The sequence below is a fragment of the Microcebus murinus genome, chromosome 3 (genome assembly GCF_040939455.1).
Source record: "Microcebus murinus isolate Inina chromosome 3, M.murinus_Inina_mat1.0, whole genome shotgun sequence".
Lineage (NCBI taxonomy): Eukaryota > Metazoa > Chordata > Mammalia > Primates > Cheirogaleidae > Microcebus > Microcebus murinus.
Genome location: NC_134106.1, coordinates 98302128 through 98328800, shown reverse-complemented (window position 1 = coordinate 98328800; position 26673 = coordinate 98302128). Strand labels below are relative to the sequence as shown.

General features: G+C 39.1%; 1 protein-coding gene across 1 annotated transcript in view; it reads right to left on the bottom strand.

The window, feature by feature from the left end:
* Positions 1-2621: 2621 nt before the first annotated feature.
* Positions 2622-26673, bottom strand: part of LOC105856057 (cytosolic beta-glucosidase) — a 110692-nt gene continuing 86640 nt past the window's right edge. The window contains exon 5 of the mRNA XM_012737486.3: positions 2622-3765. Coding sequence (XP_012592940.1) covers positions 3563-3765 — 203 coding nt within the window. The 3' untranslated portion in view covers positions 2622-3562. The remainder of the gene's footprint in view (positions 3766-26673) is intronic.

Here is a 26673-nt window from a genome sequence, read left to right as displayed (position 1 = left end):
TTCCCTTCCCATCAGCATAACCCATATTTTTAAAGGCCACCATAAAGGGTCTATGTCAATTTTTTAAAAAAAATGTCATTCTTTAAGGCTTATCATGCATTGTGCTCTGTGCTATATTCCTCCAGGACAACTAAAGCCTGAAATATTGTGATCAGTGATGAATATGCACTCTCTAGGTAAGGTGTATTGCTGGTAATTAAACAGTATTATTTCCATCAGCTTTGATTATACTCTGATCTCTCTCTCAGTAATAAAGTTCAGTATTCTATTTTCATTCTGCCTAGCACTGAGTAATAGAATTGGTGTTTAAGAATTATCATATAAATCTACTTTTTGGTCAGTCAGTGTTGGGGATTTTTTTAATATATTACAAATGTATTCATTATTCCCTAGTTCATAAAAATAATTAAAAGCTACAGGCCAAACACAAATTCCCAGAACATGAAAACCTAACTAGCACTCTCCTGCCAAATACCAAGGTTGCCAGCTTCTTAGTTTACGGGTTTCTTAATGAGAATTTGTAACTTCTCATCCAATAAAGGGCCTAGGTGGACAATTCCTCCTGGAATTCGTAGTATAACTTCTAGTATAACTCTTGGTTATAAAGCTAAAGCCCTACACATTCAAAAAAGAAATGGGACTACTGTTATTTTATGTATGTTTTTAGCAATTCAGAAATGACTTGCCCTAAAATAAAAACTATCAAGAAAGAAAAGAAAAAAACAATTCTTTTAAAAATGATTCCCAGAGTATAAATAACATGTGTTCATACTCTCCTTACAGAAAAAAAAAAAGGAAGGAAGTAATAGAAGAAAGAAATACAAGTAGATCCAATCCATCATTGTGATATCCCAGTTTCCTTTTAGATAACATAGACATAAAGCATGTGCTTTACAAGCCTCACATGACCTTCAAGACATCTAAGTACAGTAGCTATGGAGTTTTAAGTATAATTGACAACTCTTATTTTTCCATTTTAAGAATTCAAGTTCTGTTTCCTTGACATTCAAAAGCCAATCAATCTTGTTCTCAAATGCTAATACAAGCAATTAAAAATAACATTAATTGAAATACAGCAAGAGCTCTTAGGGTTTTTTGTTGGTGAGGTTTTTGTTTTTTTTTTCCCTTCACCTTAACCTCATGGCAATACTAATTTACAAGACCAATTAGGGAAGCACCCTTTGTATGATCCATCTCTGGGACAAGAGCTGGCCTTTAAAACCCAGCAAAAGAACTGCAGAAGTCCACAGCGCAGTGAGGAAGCGCAGGTGCTTCCTGAGCTAGAATGTTTATTTCACCTGGTAGACCAAACATGACAGATAGTTTTATTTACTACGTGAATATTAATTTTCCGGTTTTGGTAACGAAAATACAGTGCTCATTTGTATTGTTGTAAAACTTATAAATATGCCCTGTAGGATAAATAATATTCAAAGCAACATCCTAATTAAAAGGAAAACTCAGTTGTCTTGCAAGATAATATAAGAAGGCACATAAATTGTAAATAAGATACATGGTAAAAATGAAAAAGACAGGCTGGATAGGAGAGGAATGAAATAAGATTTGGAAATGTGCTTCTTAAATGAACACAAATTGTGAGATAATGTCTCATTGAACAATAAAAATAACAAACCAGTGGCAAAGATGTAATAGAATTTCCTCTGTATACCATTTTAATCTTAATATAATTTTCCCCAGTGTAGCCACATTTATTGAACTACTACAACCATTTCTTTCACACTCCGTCCAAAGTTACTGAGAGTGTGTTCTTTGCTGTAAATAATTCTCTGATTATGAACATGAAAACGATCCAGAAATTGACCACAGTTTATAAAAGAAAAAATGACATAGCATCTGCTCAGGGCCAAAAGCCTTACAAGAATGCCAAAAGTATGTGCAGTTTCCTCAGAGAAGCAGAGTGAGAATACAGAAAACCTCTTTCCCTGCTTCCTGCTGCATAAGGCAATCCCACACCTTTACTTCTTTTTTCCTCTCCAAAAAATGTCGAGAAGACTTCCATGGCACCTCAACCTATGATATGCTACAGTGTGAGAATGAGGCTAATGCCAAGGAAGTGCCAGATCCAGTTAATAAATACTAATATGACTTGAAAAGGTGCACGTGAGTATGGACTCAGTTTCCCAGTCTGCAAAATGCAGATAACAATACTTACCTCTTAGCTTCAAGGCTGATTCATAAATGACTGTTTAGGAAATACTACAAAATATGGATGTGAGCAAACTCCATATGTGTTAGAGATTTGCTGGAGGGGAGACATGGAGTTCAGAGGTAGCCCTGAATCTATTCTTGACCTCAACTGAGGAAGCTCAGTAACAATTCCAATTCCAATCAACCCCACAATGTATCTCAGACGTTTCAACTGCTAATGTAATGAATGCACACCCCACCTTTGCTTACACTTCGGTTGTCATTCAATTCATGTATTTTTTCATGAGGTTCTTTTTTTAAATTTATTTCAGCATATTATGGGGGTACAAATGTTTAGGTTACGTGTGTTGCCCTTCCCCCCTAGCCCCCCAAGTCAGAGCTTCAAGCATGTCCATTCCCAGACAGTGTGCATTGCACTCATTATGTATGTATATACCCATCTCCTCCTTCCCCCTCCCATCTGCCCGATAAATGTTATTCCTATATGTCCACTTAGGTGTTGATCAGTTAATACCAATTTGCTGATGAGCACATGTGGTGCTTATTTTTCCATTCTTGGGATACTTCACTTAGTAGAATGGGTTTAAAATTTAAAGAGCTGCCCAAAGGTAGAGACCATGTCCTGCTTATAACTGACTTTTAATTTGGTGTCACTCTGCAGGAAGAACCTGTCTTTTTTTTTCCTGAATATCAAGACATAAATGCTTTCTCTGTCATACTAAGTCTAATTTATTCAATTATTTTATTATTTTTCAAAATTTCATTGTGTAAGAGAAGGATACATTTGTTGATGCATACATAAAATATAAACCAAATATATTAACAAATACATTATATCAAATAGATTACCAATTAACTCTTTTGTTAAAAAACCGCATAAGTATATAATGTGACTAACTTTTAACTTTGATTTTTTAATGCTAGATTAGGTAGTAGAAAAAATTATGGATCACATAACAGTGGATCTACTAAGCAAAAGTAGCTTATGTAAACAAAATAAGTACATTAATTACCAATTATTCTTATAATAAGTAATTTGTTACATTTGCAAATCATGAGCATATTATCTTTATAAATTTTGCATTGTTTTTGTCCAGGAAAATGTCTAAGGATTTGAGTTTGTTTCTAAGTCTGATTTTTTAACACAAAAATCAATTTTAGTGGTTTTCTCTTCTACTTTTTTTTAAAAGTTCATTGATCCAGATACAAATAAAGACCATTATTAAATACATCACCAGGCATCACATATTCAGACTTCATAATCACAGATCCACTGGTACAAGCTGTTGATTAGAGAAGCAACTACGTTTTCCTGAGAGACCATCACCAAAGCAGATGTTTTTCCCCCAAAGCAGAGGCCTCTTCCCCAGGTAGTATTTTCTAGCCATCTTTCCTATAGATGCCCTTCCAGGCCGTTGTTTCTGATGATCTTCGCATACTCCTTGGCTGACGTATAAGGGACTCGAGGTCTAGCTGGGTCTTCAAAATCAACGTGGAAGAGACCAAACCGGCTGCTGTATCCTTGGTTCCACTCAAAGTTATCCAGAAGAGACCATGCACAATACACTTGAAGATTGACTTTATCAAGTTGGATGGCTGAAATTTTAAAAACAGAAAAATTACCATTTCTCCAAAGGTTTTATGAGAACACAGACAAAATCACTGATGAGCAGTCTGGGTTTCTTTCTCCTGCTCTGCAGGGGAGCACAGTGGGAACAGACAAAAAAAAAATGATAAGTATGTGAGGCAATGCATATGTTAATTAGCTTGATTTAGCCATGCCACATGTGTGCATATATCAAAGCATCATGTTACACATCATAAATACAATTTTTATTTATTTGTCCAATTTTTTAAAATTTCCTTCCCCAATTTTCTGCTTGAACCAAGCAGGAACTTCATTCAATAAGTTAAGTTACATATCATTTTAATTATTTGGTCATTCATTCATTTTGACATTTGTTTTATTCATTCATTTGCTCGATACACATTTTTTTCAATAGCTATCACTTTTTAGGCACCAAGACACACACACACACACAAACACATATACACGAGTTCATCTCTAGTACCTGGAAGTGTGTTCAGTAAAGATACTGTCCAGCTTCTATGCACAGCCTCTAGATATTCCAAAAAGTCCATTAATAAGTTGGAAGAGATGACAATAGCATGCCTGAGGAAGCCCCAGAGCTTACCTGTGTCACCATGGCCAAACTGAGACATGTCTCATAATTCTGGAGACAGAACCTCCAAAATGAAAAGGGTAAGCACACAGCTCTGACCATGCCTATGTCCTTGGCTGAGCAAGCACAAAAATGCTACAATATCCTTTCTTAGTCTGATCAGGTAGCTATAACAGAACATTACAGACTGGATGCCTTATAAACAGCAGAATTTTATTTCTGATAATTCTGGAGTCTGAGAAGCCCAAGATCAAGATGACAGCAGATTTGATGTCTTGTGAGGAACTGCACCCTAATTCATAAATGGCTGTGTGACAAAGCAGGACAGCATCCTGCTGTGACTTTGTATGGCAGAAGGGGCAAGAGAGTTCTCTCATGTCTCTTCTTATGAGGGCACTAATCCCATTCCTGAGAGCTTCACCTTCATGACCTAGTTACCTCCAAAGTCCCACCTCCTGAAGACATCACATAAGGGACTAGGATAGCAACGTGAATTTGGGTGGGACACACCTTCCAGTCTATAGCACATTCCCTTTGCCCCACCTCTGAATTCAGAGTGGTGCTTAAGCCCTTTAAGAAGCAAAACAATGGATCATCTCCCCACAAAATGTACATATGCACAAATATTCTATGTAATTTCATTTGTGGTTGCCCTTAAGCCCATCCATGAACTCCATGTTAAGACATCAAAGTGTGGAAAATTCTCTAAATGGTTTTAGACTGGTTTCTATCACTTTAGTCAGGGAATTAAGCTCACTTTTTATCAGTAATTTATGTTTGTCAAAATTCTGAGGTCATGTGTGTCTTTGTATTGGGCATTTTCTTTTTTAGCTCCAGAATAAATAAATCCAATATATGGAATGCACTAATATTCATTTCTCAGTGCAGAAATTAAATGAAAAAGCAGGTTTGCTTTACAAGATGAATGCATTTCTGGGTGAAAATGAACATTTATATAATAAATCAAATTTTAATTGTGTTGGTGATTGCTTTCAACCAAAATGACTTCTCTAGCTAAACATTCAGCAAAGCAAGATCTGTCTTTTAATTTTTTCTTTGGTGTCAATCCATATTTTTCAGGTCTCTTAGAAACACTACACTCATATTCTATTACACATGTGTTGGTCTTCAAATATTCTTGGAATTTTTTTTGACTGTGGATACTCCATAGACAAAAGCTCCCTGACAGGTTAATTGACACATAACCCCTCTCCATTTGTGCATGGAGGCATGCAAAGAGCTTTGCTTGGAGAGTGCCTTATAAATGGCCTTGAGGCAGGAATTAAGCCAAGCTGGATTGGCTCTTGGTAAATACAGTATTGCTGGAAAATAAAAAATATAGCATTCAAGCACATTAAGCTGTGCAGGAATAAAAACATTTACTAGATACTCCTTCTTCTCCTACCTGTCCACATTTGCCACATGTCCTTCCTTCCCCCTCTGTCAGTTATAATCTAGAAAATATCAGGTTTTTAATAATTTATTTAAAACAATTAAGTACTGAATGGCATATATCTCCAAGAGATCAAAATGACCAAAGCCAAATACCAAGCCAAAAATACATCAATCTTTTTTGCCTTGTGATTCCATCTGGGGACATGTAAGAATCTGCATATTTTCTTTCTCATTTGCAGAACTATTGCCCAACAAGAAAGTCTGCCAGGTATAAAGCTACACATGGTCCCACTGATCACGTATAAAAGGATTGATTCATGTGCTAAACCAGGGGATAAAAATGATGCCCTGCCTGCTTGGAAAGGAACAAAAAGGAAATCCTGACAATTTCATTGTTAACTGCCAGGAGTTCCGCAGCAGGCACTAAACCGCCCGAGTGACACTGGTGGATATCTGTGCGTTTTCATTGCAGGAACATTCAAGTAGAGAATTACCTAGTTAGGGCTGAGGAACTAGCCTGCTGGAATCCTTCTCACTGTGCCACCACTGGGAAAAATTACAAAACCACACTGGAACCTGCACACCCCTACTCTTCCGATCTCCTCAAGAACGGAAAGAGACCATTATCCTATTTCTTGTCACCATGATTTATGAGGTCCCAAATCTTGGCAGGGAAAAAAAACACTTCTGTGAGTTCACTTTCTTTCTTTAACCAGTGTTGGAGGAAAAGTAAACTCAGACTGACAGGAACTCTGGGTAGGTACAAAGCACATCAGGATAAAAATTACACCCATCACAAAGTCAGAGTTTGTTTTGGAGTACAAGGCCAGTGGAAAGGATCTCATTGTCCTCAGGTTGGAGGCAAAAATGCAAGAAGAAAAGTAACCAAACCTTGCTAATGTGTTACAGCTTTGGTCAGCCCATTCTAATTATAAGAACTGCATACTAGCACTGTGCTACATATGTACACACAAACATGCATACACACACATGCACAGATAGACAGACTGAAAGGGTTGAGGGCACAACCTCAGCCATAAGACTTCCCTCACTTCTGATGACAACTGCAAGTTCCAGGGGTTCCCAAAACCACCCTCAGTTTTGGAAATTTGTTAGAAGTTCTCACAGGACTCACTGAAAGCTGTTCTACTCATAGTTATAATTTATTACAGGAAACAATAGAGATTAGCATCAGCCAAAGGAAGAGATACATAGGGCAGGATCTGAGGGATTCCAAACATGAAGTTTCCATTATCCTTTCCCATAGGAATCACGACATATTGCCCTCTTGGTACCAATGTCGACAATACATACAGATTATTGCCAACCAGGGAAGCCATCTGAGCTTCAGTGTCCAGAGTTTTTATTGGGAGCTTTATTACAAAGGCATGGTTGGTTTACTGAATGCTCATGTGGCTGAACTCAGTTTCCTGGTCAACTAAAATCAGGTGATCCAAAACTTCCACCCAAAATCCCATTGTTGGTCTTTCTGGCATGAACAGCCCCCACCCTAAACAAAAACATTTTTATCAAGTATGGCATATATTACCTCCCAGAAGTTGATAGCAAGTACCAAACATATGTGTGTAGTAAATAAAAGTTAAATTCTTTACTACCTAGATGTGTGTACACTGACACACACAATCATACACTTATTTTGGAAACTCTTTATTTTATGGTACTGGGTAGAACCTTCTCAAGTTACTAGTTTAAGAAACATCATAATTGTGCCTGTGTTTGTCACATTATAAGAGTCTAGAAATAGCTCGGCATTGATAGGATTTATTTTCCCACAAATTGTAAACAGAGATAGAGATAGCTTTTGTTTTCAGGATGGCCTAGTACTTATATGAGACCCATGGATATGGCAAAACTATCATACTATTAAACAAACCACTAATCCACAGACCCAACATGCCATGACAAGAACCAGTGGGAAGTTTCTGAACAGAGAAAAAGGCAGGAGACTCACAGAAGAGAAAATGGGAGCAATACAGCCCCAGCAATGAGTGCAAAGGAAAAACATAGCCCTCTAGATTTCAAGTAATGGCTAATGAAAACAAGTAAGAAATGCTAAATACAATTTTTACATAAATCTTCAAAACAATGGAAAACTGAAATTGAATCTCAAGGTGGAAATTGAGATTGTTAGGCATGTCAACTACCTTTGCCTGGTGTAATTTTCCAATCTTAGGATATCTAAATCTTTTTCTGTCTTCTGGAAAGAGGGTAGATGTCAAAACCCAGAGTCACAGCAGGTGGGAAATCTAGTATGAGACCCTCATTGAGAAAACTAAGAACCCAAAAGACTACACCTTCAGGGTGATGGTGAGAGTGCGCCAGAAACAAACTGGTCACTGGGGCATCTTGAGTCACCCAGTAGTTTAGCAAATGTCAGGTCTGGATCTTGGATTGAAGTGATGCTAGACTGGTAGTCTCCCAGGTGCCTGGCAGATATACATCGAAATGCTTTTTGAAGGGAGTTACCTGTATTCTAAATCCCCATTTTTAAGTAGAATCATTAGCATATAATCAAATATAACCAGACAGGCATAGAAAAATGATGACACAAAAAACAGAAACCACCAGAATCCACAGATAATAGAAACAAACTCACAAAGCATTCAAGTTATTAGAATTGTCATACAGGGTACATAATAACCATATTCACTGTGTTTTAAAGCAAAGTGACAAACTTGAAAAATCTCCAAGGTTTAGGAACTTATAAAAATAAATGTGGCATATTTGGAAAAGAAACCTCTACGGTCTTGGGTTTTAGTGCTGCATGCATCTGTTACTAGCTGAAAGGAGCCTCTCATTTCTCATGAGTACAGTGGAGGCACTAATGGCTACTTCTAGTGATGTTGTAAAGATTAAATGGAATAACAGGAACCCCAGCACAGCACCCAGCCCATGGGTTTCTGTTGCTTTCCTTTCTGGCCACTTCTTAGGAGAATGCAGACTCCAAGGTGAAAACGTTCTTACAAGAGGAAGACACCAGGAAAGCACGAGGATAGAGGAAAGGCCACGTGAAGACGCAGAGAGAAGGTGTCCATCTGCAAACCAAAGAGAAAGGCCAAACCAGCTACCACCTTGATCTTGGGCTTCCAGCCTCCAGAAACGATAGAAAATAAATTTGTGTTGTTTAAGACAACTCAGTCTGTGGTATTTTGTTATGGCGGCTTTAGCAAACTAATACAGACAGATCAGGACCTGAGAATGATCTTGATTCCTAATCAAGTTTGAGACCCATAAGCCTAGGATAATCTCTGACAGCAATCTGTAAATTTTTTTTAAATATAGTTTCCAACCCCAGAGGAATCTATCTTGAGGCTTGTAAGTGTTGGAGAATCTCTGTCAGCCCCTTTCCCTCCCAGTCAGAGCCAGAGGATCTCTGCACTGAGAGAGAGACGCAGCCATGCCAGGCTGGGTTACACCTCCTTTCAGAAACGATGACCACCGGGAGAAGACTAGATAGAAATGCAGTGGACTCAAGAGTGCCAAATGCCTCTTCGTCCCACTGCTTGGTTGAAATTTAGCGCCATCCCCAGTAGATCAGGAGGAATTCTCTCAATTCATCATGCGTAGTGGGTTAATGCTGCCCCCCTCCAAGGGATATGTCCCTCCAAACTGTGAGTGTGACCTCATTTGGAAAAACAGTCTTTATAATTGTAATTCAACTAAGGATCCCGACATAAGACCATCCTGGATAACGGTGAGCCCTAAATCCAATGACGAGTGTCCTTAGAAGAGAAGAAAAGGGGAGAAGACACAGGGGGATGAATTCCATGTGAAAACGGAGGCAGAGACTGGAGTGAGATGTCTACAAGCCAAGGAACACCAAGGATTGCCGGCAGCCACCAGAAGCCAGCAGAGAGGCATGGAATAAATTCTCCCTCAGAACCTCCAGAAGGAACCAATCCTGCTGACACCTTAATTTCGGACTTCTGGCCTCCACAACTGCGGGAGAATAAATTTCTGTTGTTTTAAGCCACAAGGTTTGTGGTAATTTCTTACAGCAGCCCCAGGAAACTAATGTACCATGCTCTTTTAGAGTGGTTGCCAACTGGGCTCTGAGTCCCAAACCACCCACCTGATCTTGCTAGGGGCTTATGAGAATATCTCTCAAGGCCTGTCAGAGCTGGAGAGAGAAAGCCTTCTGGGGACCCAGTTTGAAGCCAATTTTCTGGCAATTAGACCCTACACTAACTTTGAAAATGTGTTTCTCTGAGTTTGGTAGAACTGCACAAGAGCATTACAATTGGAGGACGCCTTTAGCTGGATAACAGTTTTTGCAAGAAAACTGGCATGCCAGCTCTTTCCCCCTTTCTTTGGAAAAAAAAATCAAATAAAATGAAATCAGGGAGATCTAAACATAGAAAATGCACAATAAGCCCCCCTAACTCCAGCTGAATATCAGTGGCTGGACAACATCTGTGAAAATGCCCAAATAATCCCAATGCAGGAGGCCCCACCTGCAGATGGGAACTGTTGGTAGCAAAAATTATGACTCTCTGAAAAGAGAGCCTTTGAAAACCAAAAGCTAATTGTTAAATATTTTATAGGAAAATGCCAATTAACCAGAAATGAACTGCACAGACTTCTTAATTATCTGCATTATTCCTACTACTTACATTAGACTTTGGGGGAGAAAAGCTGCAAATAGCAAGCAGTTGAAAGGGATCATATAAAAATGCCTGAGTTGTAAAGGTGATCTGAGGATAGGTACACATGCAGTGTCATCTTCTATAAGTTCTCCATCAATATTACTTTTATAGTTTCTGCCTCTCTAGTACAGACACTCCTTTTATGGGAACCAAAGTTCCTCTCAGCAAGAGGAGCTCTCTTCCACCAGAAAAGCTGTCTTCCTTCCCCCTTTCCCTCACTTTCTCTCTAGCTTTCTTCTTTTCTTTCCTTTTCTCTGGGACTTACTTTACCCTACTGTAAAAGGGGAGTAATAGTACCTTCTTCACAGGATTGTAGTGAGTATCAAACATATAAAGCTCTATAAATAATGCCTAGTTTATAGTAAACATTCTACATATACTACTTTGTTGTTGCTATTGTTGCATTTATTTTTCTCAGTGTCTGTGAGGGCAATGAATGAAATCTGTTTTATCTCTTCCTCCCATCTGGCTCCAAGCAGCTTTTAGAGGGTATACAGTCAGCACAAAACGCTTGGTGCTGAGAACCAGAGAAATCAGAGCACCGAGGGAAAGCTGGGCACCTGGGACAGGGTGTGTGCTCTGCGGAAAGGGGTCAGTGGTGGGTCATGAAAAATAATCAGTAGGAGCTTAGGGGATACTGCCAGGAACGCTGGGTGCTGCTGAAGTTACCCCCACGGAGGCATGCTGGGAGGAGGGATGGCTTCGCTCAAGGTTTCTGGGATCCCACAAAACACCCATCCTGCATCTTTTAAATAAACACAAGTCATGCTAGGAATTGGGAATACAATGATGAACACGATAAGCAGTCCCTTTTTAGTAGAAATTACAGCTTATGTGGACAGCATATCTTAAAAAAATTATCATCCTACGAGTATTTAATTATAGTCTATGAAAAGTAGCATGAAAAGAAATAAATGGGAAGGGTGAGAAAGAACAACATATTAGCTAACATTTATGGTGCATTTGGATACCACTTTAAGGATTTCATGTATGTATTTGTCTATTTAATCTTTACAATCCACCTATGAGTTAGATAGTTATTAGAATCATCCTCATTTTACAGGTAAGAGAATGGATGCACAGAGATGTTTGGTAATCTTTGCAAAATTCATACATCAAGTAAGTAGGAGAGTTGAGATAGAAACCCGAGGCAGGGTAACAACAGAGGCTGCAGGCTGAGCTCCTACGTGATACTGAGTCTTGATAGCACACTATCATGGAAGATCTGTCCTAGGCAAGGGTCGGAGAACAGAGTTAAAGGAGCAGTTTCCTGTAATGAACTAGAACTGAAAGCCCAAAGATGAGTTGGAGTTCCCTAATGCCATCAGCCAGGGCTCTTCCTAGTTGTAAGTAACAGAAGATGACCTTGGTTGATGAAGCAAAAAGGGGTTAGACTGAAGAAATAGGCTCAGACGAAGCTTTCCGGAACAATGCTCAGAAACACAACACAGGAACCAGCTGGTTGAAGAAACTCCCATGACTGCTAATGACCCAATGAGCAGGTGGTCCTGCACTTGTGATTGCCAAAATCCAACTTTCTCGCAACCCCAGCAGCCACCAGCATCTTGGCTACTTCTGCACCAGAAACTAGACCTTATAACCACAGTCATTCTCAGAAGCTGGATGTCTCTTCTGACACCCTCCCCAGCACAGAAAGTCCTGCCTTCATCAAGCTGTTCACTTTCGAATTAAATTCACACACGGACGAGTCCGGTTGGTGATTCACATGTCTGTGCCCTTGCTCCACAGAGACCTAGGCAATCTCATCCACTACCTTGGCTAGACAAACTCGTAAGGCTGGACATCCCTCAAATGTAGCAAGTGCGTTCAGCAAGCACTGGGCAGCCTGAAAACATGACAGATGTCCACTGCACTAGATGAAGAAGGACCAGAGCAATCCAGGCAAAAAGAACAGGATAAGTGAAAGCTCAGATAATGGGAAGAGTTCACAGCACATGTAAGGAACATAAAGAAGATATTAATAGTTCAGCAGGGTCATAAAGAATTATGGGGAGAAAGTCACAAAGTAGCACCTAAGAAGACATCCAGGTCCTTATAAAGATTTTACAAATCTTGATCTTTACTCCAACACCAATAAAAGAAATCATTGAAGGATTTTAAACAGGGCATATCGTTAGCAAATTTACATTTTTAAGAGATTGCTGAGACCTCTGTGGAGAATAGATTTGAGTGTAGCAAGAATGGAATCAGAGAGAGCATTTAGGAGAGACTGCAGTAAATCGCAAAGGGGATGTTGGCAGCTTGGTCTAGGGTGGCCTCAGTGAAGATGGAGAGAACGAGATAGATTCAACAGATAGATGAAAACCAACAAGATTTAACAAGTCACTGGCTATCAGTGCAGGAAATTTTAAAAAAAGCAAAGTTTAAAAAAAGCATAATTTAATGAATTATGTTGTCAATCTATGAGTTAAGTAATACTGGACATAGATAGGTTTTGGAGGAGTGGCAGGGAAGATGATGAATCAAGCCTTGGTTATGATGACCTTAAGTTCAAGCTGGGGTGGGGAACCTGCAGCCTTGGGGCCGTATGTGGCCTTATGGATCCTGAGTGCAGTTTTTTGAATGAATCCACATTTTGCAGAACAAATTCTTTTATCAAAAGATTTAAAAGATTTATTTAAAAGATTTTATTGATAGGATTTGTTCTGTGAAGTTTGGATTCAGTCAAATGCAACCATAATAGAGCTCCAGCAGAAAACATCATCATCATCATGTGATTTTTTTTCATTTATGGGTCAGTTTTAATTGATTTTTTTCTCTTTATTATGGATTGTATGCTTCTTCCTATTTGCATGGCTGGTAATTTTTTTTTTATTTCAGTATATGATCTTACCCCTAGGCCTGAGCTATACAATTTGAAATAGCTATCACTTTATTCCATAAGACTATTGATCTATTTGTATATAGAAATAGTTCATTTCTACCAACTACAGCCAACTAAGAATTGCCCTCAAAGACAGTACTAGCTGAAACTCTAGATAAAAATATCAGAGCAACATGTTTCTATACTCAGACAAGACTAAGTGCTGGGTTCTGTGGCTCTAGAAACTGAAAAGTAGGCACCATGAGTGAATAAAAAATGACAACAATGAATGTGGGGGTAAAAGAAAAATATGTAGTTTTACTGTAGAACTGATTTTAGGCTTTCAAATTATAATTTGTCAAAGTGTACCCTGAATAGAGGGACTAATCTTAATACTTCCTTCTTAGCTTCTTTCTTTCATTCCTCTCTTACCACCACAAATATTTTATTAAATATGGCTATGGTTTTAATGTGTCCTCCAGAAAGCATGTGTTGGAAACTTAATCCTTAATGCAACGGTGTTGAGAGGGCTCCACCCTCATGAATGGATTGATGCTGGTTATAAAAGGGCTTGAGAGAATTCTCTCTTGCTTTTGTCTCTCGTTCTCCCTCTCTCTCTCTCCCCTGACCATGTGATGCCTTCCATCACGTTATGGCACAGCAAGAAGCCATTGCCAGATACAGGCCCTTGATCTTGGACTTCCCATCCACCAGAACTACATGAAATAAATCTCTACTCTTTGTACATTACCCAGCCTCAGGTATTCTGTTATAGCAGCAGAAAATGTGCTAAGATAAGCATATAGTACTATATACAAGTTATTGCTTTACGCAGAGTGATTCTTACACAAGAAAAAAAAAATCTGACATTGACCTTACCCTTTTTTCTTAATTATTTTTTTTAATTTTAGCATATTATGGGGGTACAAGTGTTAAGGTTACTTCAAATAAGTAAGCAGAAGTGCAAAGACCACACGTAGGTCTCTCTGCTATGTGTATTCACTCAATAGCCTTAACTTCCTTTTCGTAACATGTGTAAGACGTGTAATTCACTGACTATTTGTTCAATGTCTGTCTTCTACTCCAGACTCTAAGCTCCAGCAGGGTAAGAAGCATGTGGATCTTGCCTTCCCAAGTCTTAGACGTGGCTGGTAAAGGACAGGTGCTTAATAAAAATTGCTTCATTCAATGAATGGCTATTGATAGATGTAATGAAATATTGAACATATTATCAGCAATGTAAGAATAAAGAAAAGATAGTTCATAAGAAGGCAAGATTTCTTTTTGGTCCAAGCTGCCAGAATTCAACTCCAAGCTCAACTTTCCAAATAGAAAGAAAGAGATATGAGACATAATCTTCTTCCAATCTGATCAATTCACTGTCCAAAGTATGCTAGAAATTGGAATATTTTCTTGTGATCACTTAACTCCAAGATCAAGACTCTTGTCTAGTATTTCTATACATATACAATAAATGCTGAATAAATTATATTAAGTGACCCTTAAAAAGACATTCTCAGAGGAGTCAATGCCATCTTCTGTTCATGACAACGGGACAGCAAGGGTTAGCACTATTCTCACCACAACACCACAAAAACACTTCAAGTGCTTAGGTACAGTAGCCACTGTAATTGCCTGGAGTTGAGAGATATGGGGAAGTGAGGAACAAAGAGTTGAGAAGAAAGAACAATGACACCTCTTCAAAATGCTACCATGAAAGTTTTCATATTGCTGGCACCAAGTTCAAGCCCAGGTGGGCACACTTCACCCGGACTGCCCGTCCTGACCTAATGTGCAAGTCTCGCTAGTCTACTTTTTAAGGACAAGGAAGGACACTGCTTGGTGATATGGCCACAAGCTGTTCAGGGAAGAGACTTTGCTCAGCACATTTCAGCTACTGAGCAAGGCTGGGCTCATTTCAGAGAGCCACATAAAATAAATAATCATGCAAAAGCAGATTCATTCTGATAGGGCTCTGACAGCTGCTCCGAGAGGTGGGTCCTTGCAAACCCATCTTTCAACAATGAACTGACCCAAAGATCCAGGAAAGCTCCAGACAGGACCATATGGCCTGGAATAAAAACATATTTCAAACTCTGTTTATTATGCATATCTTTCAAAGGTTCACTACTCTGTGATGAAACATTGCACCTGCAAGGCTTTAATAAGCTTCCCAAGCAAGTACAATTATAAAATCGCAGGCACCTGAAGAATTTGTCTTTTCTTATACTTAGCCATGCACTGCCCACCAATGACTGGTCTCATTATTTTTAATTATATGGGTTTGCAGTATTTTGTAAGGTGCGATCAATACTTATTCAGAAAATAAAACTCCTTATAGATCTCAGAGTGGGGGTCATGAAATATCTCTCCTCCTAAACTTTGGGGACTCCATTATTACATGCAAAACCCTCCAGTCTTCCTGAAAAGAACAGAATTAATGCAACCATGCAGCTCTACAAAGACAGAAGAGCATTTGACATGAATTTAGGCTGAACATCAGTCATTGGCAACGTCAGGGCAGGGTGGTATGAACAGCTTTTCTTTGCAGGTAAGCCCTGGGACTCCACATCTGGTCGAAATACTTGAAAAACACAGCTTGTTCATTATTCACTCAACAAATATCCATTGAGAAATTACTGTGTGCCAGACTGCAGGCTTTTAAGTGTGGTGATTTAGAGATAATTAGCACACAGTTTCTGCCCTCCGAAGTCAATAGTTTCATGGGGAAGAAAGACCACAAATGAGCTGGTCTGGGAACCCAGAGGGACATGGGCTATACAAGACATTGGAGGAACAAAGTAGAGGATGACTAAACCCTCCTGGGAAGTTCAGGGTTAGCTTTCCAGAGGAAAAGGTATTTGAATAGAAACCTTAAAGGTAAACAAGTTCACCAGCTAGTCACGAAAAGGGAAGATATAAGCCATATAGGGGTTGGGACTACATTGATATGTTATTTTCACCAGCCTCTCCCCAGGCCCCGAGCTGTGTGATACACACTGAAGCCCCAAGTTCTGTTTCCATCTCTGCCTCTAATTAGCTTAAGCACGAACAAGGCACCTGTGTTGGAGATTGTTCATAAGCTCATTATGAGTCCACTGGCCCTAGAATCTTATAGGCTTCTTCTCAAACTAAGAGTCTACATAAAATTTAGAACCCTTCAATTTATCTACCCCAAAACAATGCACAATGGTACTCCTTAGGATTTTATGAATGTATTTCATATAAGATGGTTTAGCCTAAATAATCATTATTCAGAATGACAGAGCAGCTGGGTCTTGCCTGCTAAGACTCTGTCTTATTCCCCTTGAACCTCTGGTTCAACATCAAAAGAGCCTTTGAATTATATCACAGAAGGATTACATCACACTTGGCCTTCAAAATGGAGAATGCAGAACTAATATCAATACATGAAATGAAGATTTTTAACTACAAAATTACATGGTAGAATTGGAGACACATGAAAAAAGTAACGGTATCTTCCCAGAGCTACTGAGGATGCCATCAGTAATATGAAAGATGATGAGCGTCTTTGACTAGGGGCTATTATACGGCAAGTGCTTTGAGGGCATGGAAGGAAGGAAAGAAGACAGGGAGGGAGGGGGTAAAGGAAAGAGACACAGTTACTTGCAGAATTAACAGTATCTCTAAACTGTTTTTATCTTCCAGCTCTCAACAAATATAAGCCATGGCATTATCTTTCAAGCCTTTTCAGATTCAAGAACAGCAGAGAATTACCAAAGATGGTGCCTGATACTTTACTTGAACATAGAAAAAAGAATAGCTATTGTTTATTGCTAAAAACCATAATGTTCACAGCAACCCTTAAAGATTGATGCTGTTATGTCCATTATATGGACACAGTAAATGAAGCTCAAAGAAAGTCAATGTGTTCAAAGTGATTAAGAAAAAAGGTGATAGAGAAAGGATTAAAATCCAGCTGTCTGCCCCCAAAGTCCAGGCCCCATTGTGCCCTTTTGCTGATTAATCTTCATCAGAGTTCACACTCCTGCTTAAGAGGTAGAGAGTAACCACTGTTTTCTCTATTTTACTTATGCTTTGAAAGACTGTTGATCACAGCACGGTAGGTGGCCACAGCAAACGAGGTGACATGGGAAGTCTGGACAGGTGCCTTGCACTGAACGTGTGACTGACAGTGGCATGCCAGCCAGTGTCTCTCCTTATGTGACCTCACTGTCTTTCATATATTAGTTATTCTTTTCCAGCTTTGCATATCAAAAAGACAAAAAAATGTTACAAAAATGCATCAGCAGGAAGTGAGAAAGATTCAAGAATGTGTATAGGAATTGAATATCTTCTATTTTACTGTGAACTTCAGGGCAGAGAAAACCAACAGACAAAAGGAGAAAGGAATGAACAGAATTTTGTTTTTCTCTGGCTCATACCAGGGCCCTATAAGTCTTTGAACTCCATTGTTTTACCTTATAAATATTTGCTTTGTTTGAATTTTAATAAATCCATTCTATTAAGAGCTACTTTCTTGTAGTCATGGAAACCCACAGACCACCTTATACCAACCTTTCATTGAAACTCCAAAAGAAACTTTCTTGAATCAAAGTTGGGACAAATCTACTCCCATTTTGGAGCTAATAAGATAGTAGAAACTCACATTTACTAGATGATTATAGGATTCTAAGCACTGTTTTAAAAGTTGTATATGCCTATTTTATTTGCCCTTTCCAACAATCCTAATAAGGTAGATACCATTATTATTCCCATTTTACAAAACGAGAAAACTGAGGCCTCCAAATGAGGCCATTCGTTTGGTAATAAATCTCAAGTATGGTCTCCTCTTGTAAAGAGGAAGAGTGGATTACCAATTCAGAGAGAGTTCTTAAAGGACAACTATATCATCTTATTTCCATTAAGGATAATATTTGTTCTTCCATCCAATCAACATTTACTGTTTTTGTTCCAGGCTACTAGGAATACAGAAGTAAGCAGGATGAGATTCTAATCCTCAAATTCTCTTTCATAAGGAAACAGATACATAAAGGAGCAGCTATGACATGTGAGCAGAGAAAATGCTAGATGCCACAGGAGTAAAGAGGAGGGATTTTTAACTCAGTGAGGGTGTTGGGAGGGGATGTCAGAGAAGGCTTCTTTAGAGCAGGTGCTAGATGTAAGATGCTAGTGTACTCTTGAAGGGTAGGTAGAAGAGGATGAGGAGGAAAAGGCCAGGAAAAACAAGAAAGATACAAGGACACTGTATTAGCCAGGGTTCCCCAGAGAGACAGAACCAATAGAAGATATATAAAAGAGACAGCAAGCGAGAGATTGATTATAAGGCATTAACTCACATGATTATAGAGGCTGAGAAATCCCATGATCTGTGGTTGGCAAGCTGGATACCCAGTGGAGCCAGTGGAATCATTCCAGTCCAAATCCAAAGGCAGGAGAAGATGGATGTTCCCACTCAAAGACAGGCAGAGAGAGCAAATTTTCCTTTACTCAGCCCTTTTGTTCTCTTCATGCCTTCAACAGATTGGAAGATGCCCACCCCATTGGAGAGGCCATCTGCTTTACTCAGGCCATCATCAAAGGTGAATCTCATCCAGAAACAACCTCACGGACACACCCGGAATAATGTTTAGCCACATATCTAGGCACCCATGGCCTAGTCAAGTTGACACATAAAATTAATCGTCACAGAAACATTCTGGAAAGCAAGTCTAATTTGGTGTGACACAAGGCACTGATTAAGGCAAAAGGATGAGAGTGACCCTGGGGACATGTGTAAAAGGCATGTCACAGAAGTCCTTGCTTGCATGCTAAGAAATTCGAATTTTATGCTGAAGGCAGTCAGAAACCACTAGGGAATTTCAGGGAGGGAATGAGAAGATTGAATTTGTACCTTAGAACCATCATCCTGCCAGCAGACTGAAGGCTAGGGGCAGGCGGGCAATTAGGAGGCTGCTAAAGCCTTATATTAAGGAAGTTGCAATGAGATAGAAGGAAGGGGCCAGATGCTAGAGACATTAACAAATCTTAAGGACCAACCCATTGGAAAGAAGAGCTTAAGAGGACTCCCAGTTTTACAGCTGTGGCAATGGGTTAATGTGAACGTGAAATCAATAGAAGGACCAGGTTTGGGGAATTAATGATAACAATGAACATGAAGTTTTATGGCTTACAAATGAAAGTGACAGATCTTAATTATTTTGTTTTTCCTTTAAAAAAGATGTTTTTTCTCATCTGGAACGAGAACACAGCCAAGAGAGTAAGTGACTTGCCCAAGCTCCCAAAAATAGCAGAGGGAAGAACCGGAACTTGAACTCTTTCCAAATCCCATTGCTTTTGACTACGAAGCTCATAGAAATAATAATAACAGAATAATAACATTGATAGCTAACATTTGTTGAATGCTGACTGTGGCCCGGACACTCTTCTAAGTACATTATTTATATCAACTCATTTAATACCCACAACAATCCTAGAAGGTAGGTGTTATTGTTAACCCCATTTTATAGCTGGAACAAATGGGACACAGAGAAGTGCCGGCAGTAAGCCGTATCCATTGGGGCAAGTAATCTACATCTTGCAGTTTCCCCTGTGGGGAGGAGCTAGGATCATAACAAGCAGAACAAGATAGTAGAAAGTCTCAGTAACTTGACCCATCTCCCGGGCAGCCATGTTTTTCTCAGACCCTGTGGATTAAGGGAAAAAACCCAGACACCAACCCTCATCCCTTTAACCCATATGTAAAAGGTGAAAACTATCTTCCTCACCCTACCCCAACTTAAATGCTTACATCCAGCTACACCCAGGACCTCCTTGCTGGTCTCCTAGTATTGCTTTCTGAAAGCTGGAGACAAGCTCTGTTCATCCAGTTTAGTTTTAAATAGAGACTCATTTTCCAGCAGCATTAATGTGCTGGGCTATGTGAACCTGGAGCGGAATAAACAACCACAGGCTTGACTGCCCAATACGTCAGGCTGTGGGAACAGCTCTCCAGGGGACACTACTCACCCCAAGCCTATTAGCCAATTACTCAGAGCCCGTTTAGTAAATGAGCTCTCTCGGTGTACTAATTGGAGCCCTGTAAAAGTAAACTTGCAGAGAGAAGCTAGCTGGCTGTGGCCGGATTTCCCTTCCTGGCACACCCCACAGGATCATCCACACAGGATGGATGGTGCAGTGCTACAGATCATGAATTCTAAGTCTAGGCTGCCCAGGTTCAAATCCCAGCTCTACTACTTACTAGCTGAGTTGCCTTCAGAAGGATGTTCTGGCCTCTGTTTCCTCATCTATGAAATGGGGATAATTTCATGGAATTTGGGGATCTCAAATGAGGTAGCAGATCTGTCTCCCACATGTAGGAGCCATCCAATAAATGTTAGCTGGTGTTATTTACTGACCTTGCTTATTTATGTGCAACAGCTGACCTTAATCCAAGGAATGGGATATAAAAAAGTGGGGGAAGAGAGAATAAATGTACTAAAGTTTGATTACTCATTTTGAAATAAATTCATCTGTGGTATGTGTTATACTCCTCAACTGGAAATCAAGTTATACTTTATTATTAATTTGTATTATTATGTAGCTAAGCAACATTTAACATATTTAAGCATTAGGTAAGTATTGGATATAATTATCTCTTTGATTTAATTTTATGTTCTTTGAAGAAAAGTTCCATGTATACCTTCATGACCTGGCCTCTGGTAACATCCAAACATTCCATATATATTTGTTTGTTCATATTCTTGAGTAAATTTCTGTCACTCCTGATGAAATCACTTGGGCTGAATATTGGTGAGTTAGCTATATTAGGCATGAATACCTATTGAACAATTCCAACCATTTTAAGTTCTAGTTGTATTTTGGTGTCAAATTAGACATATGTACAGCCATACCCTGTCTTAGTCTCTTTGTGCTGCTATTAAAAAATATCAGAGACTGGGTAATTTATAAAAAATAGAAAATTATTTCTTATGGTTCTGGATCTAGGTGCCAGCATTTGGTGTCTGGTGAGGGCCTTCTTTCTGTGTCCTCACATGGTAGATGAATGGAAGGGCAAATAAAAGACCTAGCTAGTTCCCTCCAGCCCTTTTATAAGGTTGTTAACCCCATCCAGGAGGGTGGACCCTCATGGATGAATCCCCTCCTAATGGCCTGACCTCTTAATACAATCAAATTGGGTCTTAGGTTCTACAAATGCATTTGGGAGGGACACATACATTCAAATCATAACAGACTCGGAAAAAAATAGCAGTAAAATAAGCCAATCCAAGAGCCTAAACTACTCCCAAGCCACTGGCAGTTTATTATTTTATGAGAACGTCATAACAAAATTAAAGTATATGATTATTAAAACTGTCATGGTCTTTCATGGTCTTAACTCCACTGCAGTTGGGCAATAGTTAGCTTAAGAAGTAGAACAGACTCTGAATAGCAAATTGAAATTCTGCATGAATTAACTGTCATTGAAGCTGGGCAAACTTGATCAAATAACTTTATTATCTACAAAAATTTAAATTCATTTTACTATACGTAAATACTACGCATTTAGTATTATTGAAACAACATTACCCCTGTAACCATTTTATGGATTTGAATAATTGATGATCATTAATTAAAAATTATAATTGTCAAGTTAAACATTGAAAATAATAACTTTAAATAATGTGGCAAAAGCCAATTATTGCTATTTAATCTCTTTTAGGAGAATAAAAATAGGTTGATTTCTTTAAAGGAAAAATAAAATTCATGTCACATCTTTTGTGTAACATACGTAGTAATTGAATGGGAAAGTCAGAACTAGATACCTTCAGGCCTGTCATTCAAACAGACTTAGGGAGAGAGTTAAGTTACTACTCATTATCAAGTTTCTATGGAAATATTTTTGTACTTTAAAAAAGATAAGAAAACCTTGAAATAGCTTCTCTTTTGTAGTTTGGTCATTTTCCTGATTCCACAAGCAGAAGCAAATACAATATGACTAGCTAATTCTCAGTTGTGTAAAGACTTAAATCCATGTCTGAAAACTGAACAATCAAATTATGTAGTAGTGCAGTAGCCATAAATAAACCCAATATATAAATGCAGTTTATTCAACATTATTAACACAAATAAAATTTACACCTACTGTCCTGTGTATTAGAAATAACTTCTCCCACACCAACATTTTGCTCTGCCAATCAACTTAAACCACCAGAAAGATATGGAAAGAAATCAATTCTATAAAAAACTTTTGAAAAGTATGGTATTTATCATGTTCAAAACAGGTTAATTCTAGTTCTAAATAAACTTTTTCCTTCCTTCCTAGTTAGGGCTTTTCTTTTGTTTTCTCTTTCCTTTTCTTCTTTTTATTTTTTTATTGAGAGTATATTCACCCCACATAGTCTGTCACTCTAGCCATAAATCCTTTTTCTCTCACCCTACATGAATTGAAAGAAAAACAAATAAAAACAAACCAACACACACACACACACACACACACGCACACACACACACACACACACATAATCCTACTAGACCCAAACAAATTTAACTATATTGATTTTAGGCAAAAATAGGACTAAAATTTTATTCCAGGAAAGAGAGTAAGAAATTCTGGTGAGAAATATATAGAGAAAAAATCCTGCCCTCCTGTTTCCTATCAACAACTTCAGAGACTAATTGCAAAATCACCTCAGCAAATCTCCTTGACTAAAGGGAGAGAAGCCATTCTTAATGGCCTTTGGAGCCCTAAACTCCACACAGCTCTACAGATGAAAACTGATAGCCTCTAGTAGAGCTTTAGCCTGAACAATAAGCGCATCATCTTCACTACTTGAATCATATTCTTAAATTAGCGGCTTCTACAGCCACCATTAACTCCCATTTGAAAGACACAGTCAAGATCAGTCTTCCAAATCATGTCCCACAATAGCCTCATCTGCAAGTTATGAGCAGGTGAACAATACAGATGAGGCAAAAAGGAATAATGTCTGCACTAAATGCACACAGAGTGGAATGGGAGAAAAAGAAATGCAAAGGGTATATATTTTAGAGCAAAAAGAGACCTTACCAGTTACCTAGTCTGGTCTTGTAGCTTCTATCACATGAGAGTGTGGGAGTAAAACTGTGGAATGCGAAAACAGCCCCAGTGGCAAAAAAGAAATGAATGCATGATGCCAAATGCCCACAGGGCTTCTCAGCATTTGTGCGGCTCCCCGGTAATTCCTTACAAAAATGGAAACAGTCAAAACTATTGTGTCAAAATTAAGAGAGGAGTTGACTTTTCTGCCGGGGGATTTGAAATTTGCATTTAGTTAAAACCAGTCAACTGAAACTTGGAAATAAGTTTCTTTGTTTCGTCTCAATTTTACCATATCCATCCTTAATTCATTCATCTGTCATTCACTTATTAAGTCAATAAATGTTTACCAAGAGCTACCAAGTGTCAGGCACTGCCCTGGCTGCAGGGGCATAGCAATGAACCAAGCAGGGAAAGTCCCTGGAAGGTAACTCTCAATAAACAAGTACAGAAATGTATATATCAGGTGGTGAGAGATGAGGTAAAGAAAAAGAAATCAGGTTAGGGTTGAGATTGTCAGAAGATGCTATTTTATATAGAATGGTCCAGGAAGGCCTCACTGATGAAATGTCATTTGAGATAAGCTGTAAAAAAAAGGGAGAAAATTCTGAGAATATATGGGAAGAACAGTCCAGTTAGAAGGAACAGCAAGTGCAAAGACTCTCAGCTAACAGCATTTTTGACATGTACTAGAAACAACAAGAAGGCCAGGCTAGATTTTAATGAGCAGAGGAAGAATGGTGGAGCAGGTGGGAGAGAGGAAGTAGAGACTAGATCAGCCAAGGGTCTTGTAGACTATAGCAAAGACATTGGATCTAATTCTGAGTCTGATGGAAAGCCATTAGAAGACGTGGCTGCCATGTGAAAACTGGACCAACAGGCAGCATGTACAGCAGGCAGATTACTTAGGAGGCTATTACAATAGTCCAAACAGAGATGATGGTGAAGTGGTCTTAAGTGTAGTAGTAATGAGGATAGTAGGGAATCTGGGTGTATTTCAGAGGAATTGATGTGAAAATCTGATAGAAAGTGGAGAGTTAATGATGACTCCAAATTTCTTAGCCTGAGCAACTAGGGGTATCACTTATTGGGGCTTTGAAGATTGTGAGACAATTCTTCAAATTCTTTGGGGACATGTTAAAATTTTAGATGTCTATTGGAACTCCAAGTGGAGGTGTTGGATAGGCAGTTCAATGTACAATTCCGGAGTTCAGGGAAGAGTTTTCAATGGAGTGAAACAAATGAGAATCATCAGCTTACAGAGAGCTATCTAAAGCCACGAGACTGGATGAGATCACCTTGGGAGTAAGCATGGATAAAGAACATTTGTGGAGACTGAGTCTTGTATTTCAATGTTCGGAGGTCAAGAAGATGATGAAGATACTTACAAAGAAGTTTAGAAGAATCTGCCAGTGAAGGAGGGAGAGAAGTAAGAGAGAATGAATCATGCCTTGGAGGCCAAAGGAAGAAACCATATGAAGGAAAAAGGGAGCAACTGTGTCAATTACCTAAAGGTAAAATAAGATGAGGACTCAGGAATTACAATTTTATTGGGCAATTAGAGGTTATTGGTATGTTCTTGCAAGAGCTTCATGGAAGTGGTGAAAGCAAAGGCCACGTGGAATGTGTTCAAGAGAGAATGGAACAGGATTATGAATATTTTAGTGTTTTGAAGAAACTTTGCACACCACTATTAACCCAGAAGTGAAAAACTCTTAGACACACATCACATTGCTAGTTTCAAAGGAGGTCCAAAAGGACACATGCATACACACACACACATAAACACACACAAATGAGAACTAAGCAGAGATGAGTGGTTGCAGGAACTGTGGTGGCCACAGTGGGAATTCTCAGGGCACAGGCCAGAATGCACAGAACCTGAGTCCAAAATGCTAACAATTAAGGCCATAGAAATAAAGAGTCATAACTCAAGCAGCAGAAGGGAAAAAAATGGCAGCAAGACAGGTTTGACCTACCAGAGGGGTTTATCCTGAGACTGGAATATTAAAGTTGCATAATGAGCCTTAAAACAGTAACAAGAAAAGGAAGTTGAATCTGAGGCTGCATCATGAGACAAAACTCTTTGGATGTTTCAGGAACATGGGGGCCCCTCAACTGCAAGCAGAAACCAAGGCTTCTCTTCCCAGGTGCTGACATACCAGCCAAGTCCCTTATCACTGATTATGATCCTGCATATACTCCTACTTCAAGTCGCTTCTCTTTTCATGCCAAGTGAATGACGGCGTGCACCACTGAAGCTCTGCCAATTGGAAGGATTGCCCCATCTCTCCATTATATGTTCCAGGGCTACTCCTCAGTGGGGCTGTAGGGACCAGAAGTCCATTTTCAGCTTAAATCTCCACAGCCAGCCTATCCATCACATGTGCTCAATCCCTTTCCCAGATCCTGCATCTAGGACACCAAAGGTAGGATAAGCTCTCCTATTTGAGACCTCCTCTGGGAAACTACACTTGGTAACTAACTGGCACCTCTTAGCCTTTCATTTCCTCTGCGAACCACTTCTATGATTACAATATCACAGTTGGGCTTATGTTATTGTTGGTTGGGTAATTGCTAATACATCCACCAGACAGTGAGCCTCTTGAAGACAAGAGGTGTGCCTTCCTATTTTTTTTTATTTTTTTTTTATTTTGGCATATTATGGGGGTACAGATTTTAAGGTTTCAATAAATGCCCATTTCCCCCCCTCCCCCCAAAAGTCTGAGTCTCCATCATGACCATCCCCCAGATGGTGCACATCTCACTCATTATGTATGTATATACCCACCCCCCTCCCCCCTCCCCCCTCCCACCTGCCCAATACCCTATTACTGTAGTACCTATGTGTCCACTTAGGTGCTAGTCAGTTAATACCAGTTTTCTGGAGAATATAACTGGTGCTTGTTTTTCCATTCTTGGGATACTTCACTTAGTAGTATGGGTTCCAGCTCTAACCAGGAAAATATAAGATGTGCTATATCACCATTGTTTCTTAGAGCTGAATAGTACTCCATGGTATACATATACCACATTTTATTAGTCCATTCTTGGATTGATGGGCACTTGGGCTGTTTCCACAGCCTTGCAATTATGAATTGTGCTGCTATAAACATTCGAGTGCAGGTGTCTTTTTTGTAGAGTGTCACTAGATCATTTGGGTAGATGCCCAGCAATGGGATTGCTGGATCAAATGGTAGATTCACTTGTATCGCTTTAAGGTATCTCCATATTGCTTTCCACAGAGGTTGAACTAGTTTGCAGTCCCACCAGCAGTGTAGGAGTGTTCCTCTCTCTCCACAACCACGCCAGCATTTATTGTTTGGAGATTTTTTGATAAAGGCCATTCTCACTGGGGTTAAGTGATATCTCATTGTGGTTTTGATTTGCATTTCC